At 44.6% G+C, this 14062-nt stretch overlaps 1 protein-coding gene across 4 annotated transcripts in view; it reads left to right on the top strand.

Annotated features, from left to right (window-relative positions):
- The window catches only part of map7d3 (MAP7 domain containing 3), a 38826-nt gene extending 26885 nt beyond the window's left edge, over positions 1 to 11941 (top strand). For 2 of the 4 annotated variants that reach the window (XM_083651288.1, XM_083651286.1), the window contains 10 exons: positions 2176 to 2291; positions 4922 to 5106; positions 5256 to 5515; positions 7164 to 7293; positions 7774 to 8059; positions 8353 to 8406; positions 8514 to 8607; positions 9726 to 9915; positions 10349 to 10623; positions 11631 to 11941. In XM_083651288.1, the coding sequence (XP_083507414.1) occupies positions 2176 to 2291; positions 4922 to 5106; positions 5256 to 5515; positions 7164 to 7293; positions 7774 to 8059; positions 8353 to 8406; positions 8514 to 8607; positions 9726 to 9915; positions 10349 to 10623; positions 11631 to 11638 (1598 nt within the window). In that variant the 3' untranslated portion in view covers positions 11639 to 11941. Of the gene's footprint in view, positions 1 to 2175; positions 2292 to 4921; positions 5107 to 5255; positions 5516 to 7163; positions 7294 to 7773; positions 8060 to 8352; positions 8407 to 8513; positions 8608 to 8864; positions 8998 to 9725; positions 9916 to 10348; positions 10624 to 11630 lie in introns of those variants that run through there. The other 2 variants (XM_083651287.1, XM_083651289.1) reach the window with 2 other exon arrangements.
- The last annotated feature ends 2121 nt before the right edge of the window (positions 11942 to 14062 follow it).

Raw genomic sequence — 14062 nt, 5'->3', positions numbered from 1 at the left:
CTTTCTATAGACTGTGGTGGTGGTGGAGCATAGCTCGTCCTCGCCTCCCAGACAACCCGTGATGGACCCTCTGACCCTTCCACTCATGAATCCTCCTTTTGTCTGTTGAGTGTATTGCTTGATTTAAAAAAGAATAACCATTACAAAGAACTGTACATCATATCATTGACTCACACCAAGGCAAAAACTGTATTCCCAGTGTTGATTTGAGGGCCGTGTGGAGTTTATTGACCGGCCATTACCAACCCATTAGAAGCCATAGATTGTCTACTAAGTATAGCCCGAGCAGAAACATGACACGTACGCATTAGCAGCAGCAGCAGCAGCAGCAGTGTAAGCTTATGGCAGGGTAAGTTTCCCAGTCATCCTAGTGCTCAGTATACAGTCAGGGTGAATTACACACCGCATTTGTGATCTGTGGCTCTGGCAGGGAGAGATCTCCAGGTCTCGGGATTACCACGGCTAATCCCCCAATCTGACACAGCAAACTCACAAGTGCTGAACAACACTGTCTGAAATTAACCTTTTAGCTAATCTGCCAATGGCAGCTAACCTGAGAAAATTTATGGGACAAGAATATTTTTTACCGGCCATAAAACGGCATCATGCATTATTTGACTAAAAATAATTACCTCAATTTTTTAGTATGCAAACTCGTCTTAAGCATCACTTAAAGACAACTATGAATACATAATACTCGGGGTATGAGCATCGTATTTCAGCCTGGATCTCGGGGCTCCTGTGTGGTCCAGACGCCACCTTGTGGAATAACGCCGACCTCCAAGACGTCTCTTTTCCGCTTCCTCTTCGGTGGCTTAACACCAGTAATGTGTCGCCACGACATCTCTAACGCGTAACAGCACAAATGTTTCTAGATATCATGTAGAAAGGTCAAAATAGGAGTAAGCTGCTGCCTGCTTCTTTTGATTCAGCGCAGCTTTGATTCTATGAATTGCTGAAGTCACGATAGGTACGGTGGACAGTGAGGGTCACATTAGTCTCTGCCGGGCTAAGCACATAAAAGACTGCTGTGATTCCAAATGATTTACCGGCCAGCTAAATAATAAAAAATAATAATGATAAAATAAAATGCAAAAATGAGTGACCACATTTTTTTATCCGCCATACCCAAAACTTACCTGCATTTGTCGCTTGGCGATTGTTAGTTTTGGACCCTGACTGTAGTATTTCCTCACCTGGCTAACTACAGACTTGTAGCTTCATAGGCCGTGCTTTTCACCCATTGTTCCCCTCATGACAGCTTTTTAGTCATTTAGCGAAGTCTCTCATGTTTACATAAAATCGGCATTTGCACTTCTCAGTTCTCATGTTTTGTTTTTGTGTTGAATCCTTTGGCAAAACTAGCGTTGTCGTTTGACTGTAGGATCAGCTCTGTCCTGAAATCACAGCAAGCAAATGCTGCATCCACTGACCTCCGCAGAGTTATGAGGTGCAGGAAAGACTCAAACCTCCAAATTACTCTTTAATTTTCTTAATTCTTGTACACAACATCCAGCATCAGTGTTGCTAATGAAACGTGTGTGTTCTAGACATGACTTCCATAACATATACACATGTGTGTGTGCTGTGTTGGTGTGTGTGTCATACTGGGTTGGTGGCAGGTTTTGTCTCTTATGTGTTCTATGTTGCTATGGTGGTGTTTGTGTGTGCTCAGTGCTGTGCTGTGGTGATGGTTGGTGTTGAGGTTTGTTCAGTGTTGTGTGTGTCCAGATTAGAAGCTTTGGCACCCATGGCGTGTCGGGGGGTTTCCCATCAGTGTGTACCTCTCCATTCGTCACATCCAGAGACCTCCAGCCCAACCAAGCTGTTTGCTGCTATACGTGCTAAACTGTGCTATATCTAACACATAGCTATGTTTTTTTTGCTCTTGTTCCCTTACAAAACACTCCACACTTCCACTCTTTTCCACTATTATCTCCACTCTCTCTCTCTCTCCTTCCATTCACAATCTCTCTCTCTCTCTCCTTCCATTCACCATCTCTCTCTCTCTCCTTCCATTCACCATCTCTCTCTCTCTCTCTCTCTACCATACCTCCCTGCCTTTGCTGCTTTGCAACTCGGCCGCTTCTCCCACTTCCCATTGGTTGTGCTCCCCTGGCCCTGCGCTGCGATGACTGTGTCGTTTACCAGAGTGTCACCTGTGTCCTCGCTCAGCCGCTGCCGGCCCCCTGCACCCCCCGCGCGGCCCCCTGCGCAGCCGCAGCATCGACCGGCAGAAGAGCGGCATGACCACCTCCGCCTCGGCCGACGCAGCCCTGGACGGCTCACTGGTGAGGCCATTTTCTTTTTTATTAAACTACCCTTCCACCTTCCCCATCAGTTGTAATTAATTCTCCCTAACTGAAAAGTCACGTGCCTGTCGAGCTCCATTGGTTTATTCTTTTGAATGATTCCTCCCCGCGTGGTATGCCCCGCCTCAATATCCTGTTTCAACAGGAAATGCATCACATTAAAGAAGCAACATGCTCTCAAAATGCTGTTTCCTTGGGACTTTAATCTGTTTTGTTGTATATCCTTTAGCATGTGAGGGCATCAGGCCATGTATAGATGGTGAACTAGCTAATGACAGCAACATTAGCTGACGATTACACTTTCATCCGATTTATTTTATTGAGACTTCAAACTGTCATTCATTTTGTCTCGGCATAGTCACAACTCAAAGGAGCACAGATGCACTGTGTCGTAGATGCAAAGAATTGCAGTGGTTATAGTTCACTTGCAGGCTTTTGAGGCTTAGTTATCTTGATTGTCTGAAGACGACACTGCCAATTGAATGCATCATCACACTCTGATGGTTCACCTGGGCGGGCTGCTGGGAAACACTGCTGTAGCATGAAGTCTGTGTCTTATTTGCATGAACTGATAGTTACCTGGCACAGAGGGGCTTATCTTCTTTTCCAATGTTATCTCACTCCATATTCAAACTGCAGACTCATCATCAATATTTACATGTTAAATACACGTGTTAGACTAAGAAGTGAGACAATAGGGCTATCTGGTTGGTTGTCAATTATATAACCAAAAATTTTGAATATTGCCTCTTCCAGAATCCGCCTGGTTTGGAAGCCAGGGGTGAAGTTACTGTACAGGAACACAGTGTTTAAAGAAGTGTTTAAAATGCATCTCTTCCTACTTTAAATTACATTGCTGAGAGAAAATGAGTGGACAGCAGCGCCAATGACACAGATTTAGATGAATATGTCTGGTGTGGCTATATTTGCCAGTCAAAGTGCTTCTGTAGGATGCTAATCGTAGGGAAAACCTGTCCTCCTGCTGCTCTTCGACCTCTGCCCAGTCGCTGGTCATCAGTCAGTCAGGTCATCTTCTTACTGCTCACAGTCTCACACCATGTGATGTCTGTGCATAATGCTGGTTTCGCACAGTTGTGTCACACTTACAGCTGAAACCATCAATCGATTATTCGATCGTCAGAAAATTAATCCTCAATTTTTACATTTTTAACATGCAAATGGGAATGTGAATATTTTCTGTTTCTTTAGTCTTGTATGACAGTAAACTGATTATCTCTGGGTTGTGGACTGTTAGTCAGGAGGACAAAAGAAGACATTTGATGATGTCATCTTTGGCTTTGGCGATGCTACCGGATCCCAGCACAGAATCTGGCTATGTCGTTATTTGTTGTTAAGTTTTATTCCATTTATTACTTGTGTTTTCACCTCCACAGTCTACCACTTCTGCTAACGTTACGTTGTGTTTTTTCAGCCTGAACCGCAACCGCGTAATCCTACCCGATTACTCGTTGGAATAATCGGTAGAATATTCGATTACTAAAACAATCAATAACTGTAGCCCTAGTCGCACTTAGTGCCTAATTGAATAAATCCTGCAGAATTGTTATTATTCTTGCTCACAACTACATGATGCATATTTCATACTGAAGCTGATTTGTAAGTGTTTCAGCTGTGTGGCCTGTAGTCGCGAGGAGGGTTTTTGATGTTGTCAATCAGTGCCCTGTAACGCCTGACTCTGTCTTCCTGACCCACAAGCCTGCCTGTCCTCCTCTGTGGATATGAAGGCACACATTGTCACAGCCTGAGACAATGGGATCCACACAGTAGCCTTATTATGCACAGGTCCTGCCTTGTGAAGCAGACCACACCCTGATCCTGAGGCCATGTGTCAATAGCTTTTGGGCTTCCCTCACCATCTCCTTGTCTTCTGTCCATGTACAGATTGATGTAGAGCAGGGCTTTTCAAAGTGTGGGAGAGTAGTCGACAAAATGTAGCTGCCTGTAGTAACGGCAGCTGATCCAAGTTTGATCCAAATTTCCTTTGACTGTCCTCCTGTCAAATCGACTAGAAATATTGCATGCTTCACGTGCTCATTTCTAGCTTTGCACCATCTGCGCGCTAGTACGCACGTACGCCACTTTGGTTCCAACCGAGCCCTCGTTTTGATTGCGTATATATAGTGGTGTGTGTCTGCCTGTGCGCCGCCCCCACGTGGGTGACCTTGCTGTCCCCGTCTGTCAGCAGGTCTACAGAGCCAAATGTGGCACGTGGGCATTAAAAATAGATGAATTAGAAGCCAGACCACTTGGCCACTTAACCTTCACACTGGCATTGTGGCATTGAGGGAAACGGACCAATTCACCGGTTATCATGAATCAAATGCTATCATCAAATTTCATTTTAGTCACACAGTGAGCATCCAACGGTTTGGATTTCCATTTATTTCAAAAGAGGAGATTATAATTTATTCTGCCTTCTTCTGCTCCTGATTATATGTCAGCATTATGGGTCCATTGCCTGGATCAGTGGGTGGTAGTCATCAGTATCTATGATGGTTGCAGACTGCTCTTCTTAAACAGAATCCTTGTTCAGAGATTAGTATGATGAAGTCCTTCTCCTTCCCTCTCCCACGTCTGTGGAACTACAGAAGGAGAAGCGCTTTACGTCGCCTGGGGGGCAGCGTCCCGCCTCACCCTCCAGTACCCTGGGACGCCACCGTTCACCCTCCCCGGCCCCCACCCCAAAGAGGACACCCTCCCCGGCCCCCAACCCGAAGAGGACACCCTCCCCGGCCCCCAACCCAAAGAGGACACCCTCCCCAGCAGCAACAAAGTAAGACCCCGAGCCTTCTCTTACACAGCTTGGATGATTCATTAATATTTCACTTTTTGAGTTGTTCAAAACTCTGCATGCAGCTTGCGTTGTCCTTTAGTGTCAATATTTTACACACAATGGACATGACTCTCATCTTCCTCCTATAGGCAAAATCCCAGGACACGCCCCCCTTCACCTAGTGCAATGAAACAGCGTCCCCCATCGCCCCAGCCCACGGCAGCCAAACCCCCGCCTATCCAGAAGCCAGCTCTCACTCCAACAGGGCCCCCCACACTGCGCAAGAGGGACTCCAAGTCCAAGGAGCTGTGCCCTGTCCAGCCTGTGGCCCCGCAGTCTACTGCTGCCACCCAGACCAGCCCCACCCCTGCTGCCTCGGCCCCCAGCAGCAAGACCAAAGAGAAAGATGGTGGGCAGTTCTGAATGATTGATAAGCATATGAATCATACAATCTCAGACATATGGCAACATAAATACAGAACATTCAACATATACATTGCCTGAGAGGTGAGATTTCAGAGGTGAGTGGAGTTCAGAAACCTGATGGCAGTGGGGAAAAAAACTTGTTTTTGAATCGGGTTGTTTTGGTGGAAATGGATCTGCAGCGCCGTCCAGAGGGCAACAGTTGGAACAGGTGATTGGCTGGGTGAGATGGGTCAGAAACTATTTTTTGTGCTCTTATGATTGTCCGTTTATGGTAGAGAGTGTCTAGTGATGGGAGTGGGGTACCTATGATTTTTGAAGCTTTTTTTTATTATTCGTTGGAGTTTGTTGCGTGAGTGACTGTCCAGATTGCCGTACCAGATGGTTATGGATGAGGTGAGGATGCTTTCAAGGATGGCTGTATAGAACTGGTGGAGCAGATTGCATTTTACTTTGAATTTTCTGAGCTGCCGGAGTGAAATAGTCTTTGATTGGCCTTTTTGATTATGTGACCGGTGTTATTGTCCCATTTGAGTGTGTTGCTGATGTGGGTGCCCAGGAATTTGTAAGTGACTGTGGTGGTTATGGGTTGTCCGGAGATGTGGAGGGGGTGTCTTGGGGGGTGGATTCCGTCGGAAGTCTGTGATGAGTTCTTTGGTTTTGGATGTGTTGAGTTGTAGATTATTGTCCTGGCACCAAGTGACCGCTTGGGCCACTCGATTACGGTAGTGATCTTCGTTATTGTTGGTGATGATGAGTCCAGTTATGGTGGTGTCGTCTGCATATTTGAAAAATGAAACAGAGTTCAACTTCCTACCAGTAAACATGTTGTTGATGAGCGGGAAGTTGTAATGCTGCCTCCAGGAGTTAATTTGGTTTGAACACAAATCAGTTTTAATTGCCAGACCCCTAAACATCATCCTTTTTAAGTGTGTGTGTTTCTGCGTGTGTGTGTTATGGACACTTCTGTGGTTGAATATGAGCTCGAAACTGACGTGGCAGCAGCTCAGTTTGCACTGAATCTCAGAGGACCAGGAGAGTCATTAACTCCCAGCTGGAGACACATCCTGTTACAGGACTGGGGTTATTGCTGCTGCTGCTCAGTGCTGCCACCACCTGGACAGAATCATGCTCTGCAAGGCAAGATAGCATAGTAATGTCACAATGCATGTCATGTAGTGGAGACTGCTATTCATTGTGCTTTGAAAGCAGAATTTGTAATTGGCCCAAGTCAAATTTCCAATCCTTTTATTATTACTTATTCCAAACATTTAGGTATACAGAGCATCAGCCATTGGTATCATGTACATTTATGAATGTGTGTTTTACTCCCAGGTAACACAGAGTTATTTTACAAGGCAGAGAGATGATCATGTGAAATGTGCACGAGGACACTCACGGTGTGTCTGCCTCCCTCTCTAATCTGCTTATGTCTCTAACCTCTTCTGCTTTCTTTTTCTCTCTTCCCTCCCTTAACAGTCTGTCTCTTCTCTCACTCCTCATTCTCTGGTCACTATGCCCCACCAAGTGCCGGGCACTCTGCCCTCAAGTCTCCTCCACTACAGTGAGAAGTAGGTGAAAGCAAGTGTTTTTGCTAAATCCCTCTCGTGTGTCTCTGCATTTCTCTCTGTCAGACTCCAAGGCCGCGGCGGGAACCAACTCAGCCGCCGAGGCAGCCAAGATGCTGACGGAGAACCGCAGACTGGCACGAGAGCGCCAGGAGAGAGAGGAGCAGCTCAGAATAAAGAGAGAAGAAGAAGAGAAGTGAGGATACTGAAAATAACTCAACTCTCTCAAGTCATTGTTTGCTATAGCAGTATTCCCCAACAAGGGGATCTTTACCCTGATTATGGCTATTACAGGGTGGGAAATGGTAGGTATGAAGCTCAGCCAATTATAGTGAACATCGAGTCCTCATAATCACCATAAAAATGGTCCTTGGGGGAATTATGGCTTTTTACATGTGTATTCAAAGTTGTCTTCAAAGTAGTATAGTGAATAAGAATAAAAAAACAATAAAGATTGCCACAAGAGGCAGCATAACAACTAATAAAACACTGCTGGTCATATTTTTTGGGAATTAAAAGCCCAGTTGGAAATTCTTTAGCCAATCAGATTACAAGGCTGAAACTATTTTTTTTAATATTGTTTATATGCTCCTTCACATCGCCCTCTTCCTGATGTCACCTGTATTATTGCCCAGTATGCATTCAAGCCAACGGTTGCCATTTCTTTACTATCCAGGCTGAGGAAGGAAGAGGAGGCACGTTTGGCGGAGGAGGCTCGATTGAAACGTGTGGAGGAGGAGAAGAAGCTGGCAGAAGAGAGGAAAAAGCAAGAGGAGGAAGACGCGCTCCAAGCAGAAGAGGACAGAGTGAAGCTGGCTGCAGAGGAGGTGCTGAAACAGGCCGAGCTCCAGAAGGAGCGTGAGGAGGCTGAGGCCAAGGCCCAGGAGGAGGCAGAGAGAGTCCGTGAGGAGAGAGAGCGCATCATGCAGCAGAACCAGCAAGAACGCATGGAGAGGAAGAAGGTGGGCAGGGGTGGTGATGGGTGGAGGAGAGACATAGACACAGACATACAGAGCTTATGAATAATTCTTATTGTTTGTTCTAATCTAAGTCATCAGTTATATAAAAAAAAATATATACTACCGTAAATTGACTTTGTAATAATCTGCCTCACAAAGCAAGGGAAATTGTAGTTATTTACTGATACTATTTTAATCCAGGTCTGCTGTAAACAATATTACTGCATTGTGTAGAACCCAATGAAACGGTGTAAAAAAACAAACATGTTCTAAACACACTTTTCATCCATTTTCAGAGAATTGAGGAAATAATGAAGAGAACTAGAAAAGGGGACCAAAGCGACCTGAAGGTGAGCTCACACTTGTTCAGCTCTTATGTCTCTATGGCAACCAAGTGTCTGTGGAGAAGATGCTCTGCCCAGAGTGTATGCTGATGATGCTCGTGTCTCCTGTGTAGCAAGATGATGACGAGAGAGACTTACAGGACGATATTGAGGACGAAGAGGATGTGGACCAGATGGATGAGATTGACTGTGAAACCAAGTGTGAGTGTGCGTTCATGTCAATCTTTTATTTAGCTATTTTTGTTGCAGGGAGTGCTGCAGTTTGGTTCCCTTGTCATCCTAACTTGTGTGTGTCTGGCTTTGTGTGAGTGAGTGTCTCTGTTTGTGTGTGTGTGTGTGTGTGTGTGTGTGTGTGTACTGGACACGCTTCATCATTCTGCCATCCGTTTTGCCACTGGCGCACCATTCACTACTCATCACTGTGACCTTTACAACCTGGTCGACTGGACATCCCTTCACACCAGACGGCTTCTTCACTGGCTCCAGCTCATCTACAAATCCATTCTAGGCAAAACTCCTCTCTACCTCTCCTCCCTTCTACACTTCTCCAGTTCCGACTACAATCTCAGATCCAGTAACTTCATCCGACTCTCCGTTCCGAAAGTCCGCACCGTTTTTGGCCGCAGTGCCTTCCGCTTTGCGTCAGCTTATGACTGGAACACTCTACAAAACACCCTCAAACTCACGGTCCTCTCATCCCTCACTGCTTTTAAGCAAAACCTGCAACAGATTGTAACCGACTGTTGTACCTGTTGACCTCCTCCCAACCACACACATACCCCCAGTCCCTCCTCTTCTCCCTTCCCTGCCCCTTCACCCCTCTCTCTCTCTCTCTCTCTCTCTCTCTCTCTCTCTCTCTCTCTCTCTCTCTCTCTCTCTCTCTCTCTCTCTCTCTCTCTCATATATTGTTATTGTAGCCTGTGTTTGTATATAGTATGCTCCTATTATTACTGTAAGTTTTTACTTGTATTTATATAACCTTGTTTTTATTTCAGCCTCCCACCCCCTTCCCCCAAAAGGCCCTTGCTTTTTGTCAGGCTGCTTTTGTATATAAGAAATTGTTCTTACTTGCTTGCCTGGGTAAATAAAGGTTAAATAAAAAAAAAAAAAGTGTGTGTGTGTGTGTGTGTGTGTGTGTGTGTGTGTGTGTGTGTCTCTGTTTGAGTGTGTGTGTGTGTGTCTCTGTTTGAGTGTGTGTGTGTGTGTGTCTCTGTGTGTGTGTGTGTGTGTGTGTTTGCATATACTTTACATAAATGGCTTATCCATGTGCATTTTCCTGATTCTCTACGTGACTCACGACTCGTCTCGTCTACTTGGCTTCTCAGTGGAGGACATGGCCCAGACAGGGGACGTCGCCATGGAGACAGACATAGCCAACAGAGATGAGTGTGGCCTGTCATCTGGCGAGCCAATGGCAGAGCGGGAAGAGCCCCTGGGCAGCGTGAATGGAAAGCCAGAGACGGATGACAAGGAGAATAATAATGGCATAAACACAGATGAGACTCAGGCAGTTAGGTATGACTGGAGGACACACGTGACGTGACACACACACACACACACACACACACACACACACACACATACATATAGTCCTTGCATGCAACACAAGGGCACTTTGCAAGATGTGAATAGAACTTGAAGTCACCGGTCACAACTGAAGACATCGTCAGAGTTTTTTGTTGGCAACGTTGTAAGGTGTCAACTGCTGGGAAATAATCTATTAGTTTGCTCCAGAAATGAACTAAGATAAATTATGATATTCTCTGCCTTTCACAAACAACGAAATTTCTGAGATGAGGAAGCTGGTGTCTACAGGTCAGCTGATGTCTTAACACATTGGTTTGTGTCACTTGCTACCTCTATCTCTTAGCACCTGTGACAACGTTGTGTCGTGCTCTCTCACCTGTCACTGTCTGCTTACCTGCCTCCCTCCATCTCCCCTCTCCAGTCCAGTGCCTAAGGGCCGCCTTGTGGAGGGCTCGGAGTTCCTGAATGAGCAGGTCTCCACCAAGGTGGGGCTGGTCCCGGGCCTGAATGGGAAGCCCAGCACCTGGAGCTTCGAGGAGCTCATCGACCTCAGCGTCCACTCAAAGGGTCGGCCCCTCATCGAGGCCGAGGACTGTAACCAGGGCTTGATCAACTGTGACGGGGGCCCAGACGGGACCAAGGGAGCCCCCGTTAACACCCTGCATTCCTCCAGTCAGCCCATAGAAGCCCTGTCAGGTAAGGAGTGCGGGCGTTTCTGTCTCAGTGACGCAAAGATTATAGCGAAATTCAGCATATCGCAATACAGATATGCGACAACACGCACCGTGGGGGAGGAAAATTAATCGTGATATTGGGTCCATTTTATATTCTGCTCTAGTCATCGCAAATGAGACGGCATGCCCATCACAATTTCACAAGCTCTCCATCCAAATGATATTATTTGCACTTTGTAATGACATTTTTAAATTATTTACATTCTAGCAAGAGGAAAGATTCTTCTAGAAAGATGTGTGGCTCGGAAATAAACATAATTCTGCACCTTGTTATCATTGAACTTTTATTTTTTACATTGTATAATGGTTGTCGAATCATGAACCCCATGTCATGTATCGATATGTATTGAGATAAGTAGTCCCATTCCTAGTATCAGCTAATTTTACTCAGTTCTACTAACTTTATTCACCAGTGATAGTCTCATTGATTCTACGAACTTTATTTCCCAGTGATAGTCTGATTGATTCTACTAACTTTATTTCCCAGTGATAGTCCGATTGATTCTACTAACTTTATTTCCCAGTGATAGTCCGATTGATTCTACTAACTTTATTTCCCAGTGATAGTCTCATTGATTCTACTAACTTTATTTCCCAGTGATAGTCTCATTGATTCTACGAACTTTATTCACCAGTGATAGTCCGATTGATTCTACTAACTTTATTTCCCAGTGATAGTCTCATTGATTCTACGAACTTTATTCACCAGTGATAGTCTGATTGATTCTACTAACTTTATTTCCCAGTGATAGTCTGATTGATTCTACTAACTTTATTTCCCAGTGATAGTCCGATTGATTCTACTAACTTTATTTCCCAGTGATAGTCTCATTGATTCTACGAACTTTATTTCCCAGTGATAGTCTCATTGATTCTACTAACTTTATTTCCCAGTGATAGTCTGATTGAGAATGCTGTATGTCTTTTTGAAGATAGACCGACAAAACGCTCTTTCTCCTGTCTCTGTAGAGATGTGATGCTGCAGCCCTCGCCGAGAGGCCTCTTATTGTTGCACTCCTAGAGTTCCTGACTTCCTGTCCTCCTCTACCAGTGCCCACCAGCTTCCTCCTCCTCCTCCTCCTCAGCCAGAGGAGCACAAGGTGAAGGGGAAAGACCACCCCCAGCGCTAACTTTGCACCCTACATGATGAGGAAAACAAACAAACATTTTAAAATTATAATTAAAAAAAAAAGTTACGCTTCAGGGAAATTCCATATATTCCTTCAATGTGCTTGCTTCAGGTTTCTCTTTTCTTGTACCTAGTTCTTCTGACTTCCAGTTCTCGGTTTTGTTTTGTTTTTTCTTTTTCTTTTTTATGTTTGGTCCATTTTTGTGTGTTTTTTTTTTTAAACATTTTGTTTTTGTCAGGGGTGCATTGTTGTAATTTATTAATTTTGGCTTATTTGTTATTGTAATTATTGTTATCACATGTTTAGTCTTTTTTTCTTCTCTTGTATGAGAATATTCCAGAACGCATGGACACTTGACTATGTGAATAGTCTGAGGTTAATATTGTGAATTCATGGAAGGATCGTCAATACATTCTGTTTTGTGGGGAGGCTGCTGAGGTAGCTGGCTGTTTGGCAAGCTGCTGAAGTAGCTGGCTGTTTAGCAGGCTGCTGAGGTAGCTGGCTGTTGTATAGCATCCCAGGTTTTGTGTATAATTCAACCCAAATTGGATTGTGTGAACTAGATTTACTTGACCGGCTGCTCTTTGCAGCATCCAGCAATATGGCCTTATTATTTTTGTCACAACTTCCAACTTTTTAAGCATGCACATATTAAGCTGCTTGTGGTGAGCGCTGATATACCTTCAGCTTAGCAACCGTCGTTCATGTGCATACACTTAGGAGTTAGAAGATGCAAAGTGGATTCTGTATTCATGCTTAGGTTCAAATTAACACAAAGCGCCATCCTTTCAGCCCCCTCTCTTTTCATGCATGCACTGGTCTCCCAACTTCCCTCACCCCTCTCTTTCCTTTCTGGGCCGCTAGAGGGCTTTAAGGAGCACAACTCCATCTGTCAGACCTACTGCTTTATCTTTGTAACTGAAGGATGTAGATTCATGACAGCACTGTAGTGAATTCATATGTTCAGTGAAGTTTCAGCTGTTGGCTGGTTTGGCTTCATGGCCGTTTTTAGGTTTTGTCATGGTTTTACATGTTCAATAAAGACAATAATTAACTAACTGCATCATTCTAACGTCACAATCCGAGTTGCATCCAGTGAGGCAACTCAGTCTAATCCCAAGCAATGACTGTACTGTATGCATCTGTTCCACTCAACTATATGAATAACCATAACCGTAACCGATTACCTTAATAACTGATTACTTTGTGTGTACGAAGTTAATGCACAGGCTAGGTCCATCCATGAGTTTCATTCAGAGCTTCTTCTGAGGGGCGAGTGTGTATGTTGCAGTACTAGTCCATAAACTGAACTTAAATGTGTGCGTCACGATGCCTAAAGTTCCCCCGTGGGCTACAACTAAAATGTCCATTCAGTTTAGCTTTAGATTTAGCTTCAACACATTAGCTTTACTGACATTGCCATGGACTCTTTGTGTGGCTCTTTTGCTAATTCCAGTTCTTTCCCACTAAGCCCTATTAAGGTCCTCCAGAGAGCACACTAGCTGCTGCTTTTGTACTTCTAGCAACATTAATTTCAACTATTTTTATAATATAAAATCTGGCTGTTTGTTTATATATGAAAATATATTTCTACATATATTTAAGTGTTATTGTATTGTGTATATATAATCAGTATTAGGCCAATGAAGCCATGTGTAGGATGGGATGGCGGCGTTGTCAGGGTGTGGATAGTTGAAGTCTATGTTACTGTACTATAAGTTAGGGTTGTGTTGGACTCGTGCCCTGCGCCAGGGTAGTCAGTACTGTTACCAGAGAGTCAGGTCAGGTTTGGGAAGCCTCGAAACCCAAGATTTACAAAACCAGGGGCCACTGGTGGGGCCCCACTTTACTTGTCCGAAGATTTGATGTGTGTGTATTTGTATCTATGTTCAGTCCTCCATCTCCAAGCCCCGCCCCTGAATATTGATGTGTGTGTATTTGTATCTATGTTCAGTCCTCCATCCCCAAGCCCCGCCCCTGAATATTGCCTTGATCCCTAACAGAGTAGACTAAAGCTGCTTCAGCGCTTAGCAACAACAAACGTCAAAACGGTGGTTGTGTTCTGTGAAAGGATGTAGTGATGGTGTTAGATTAGTTAAAACACAGGCTGCTGCCTTCTATTCCACTCTGTAGTGTGAGGCAGTGCGCATCCACCATGATAAAATGATAGAGATGGGATCAAAGTAGCGACTTGGATCAGACTCGTTCTGCATGATCGTCGTTGTTTTTTTGTCTCGTTCTGGATTTTTCAAAGACTGTTGAAAGCTTGAA

Source organism: Poromitra crassiceps (genome assembly GCF_964638095.1).
Source record: "Poromitra crassiceps genome assembly, chromosome: 15".
Lineage (NCBI taxonomy): Eukaryota > Metazoa > Chordata > Actinopteri > Beryciformes > Melamphaidae > Poromitra > Poromitra crassiceps.
This window is presented reverse-complemented; position numbering and strand designations above follow the sequence as displayed.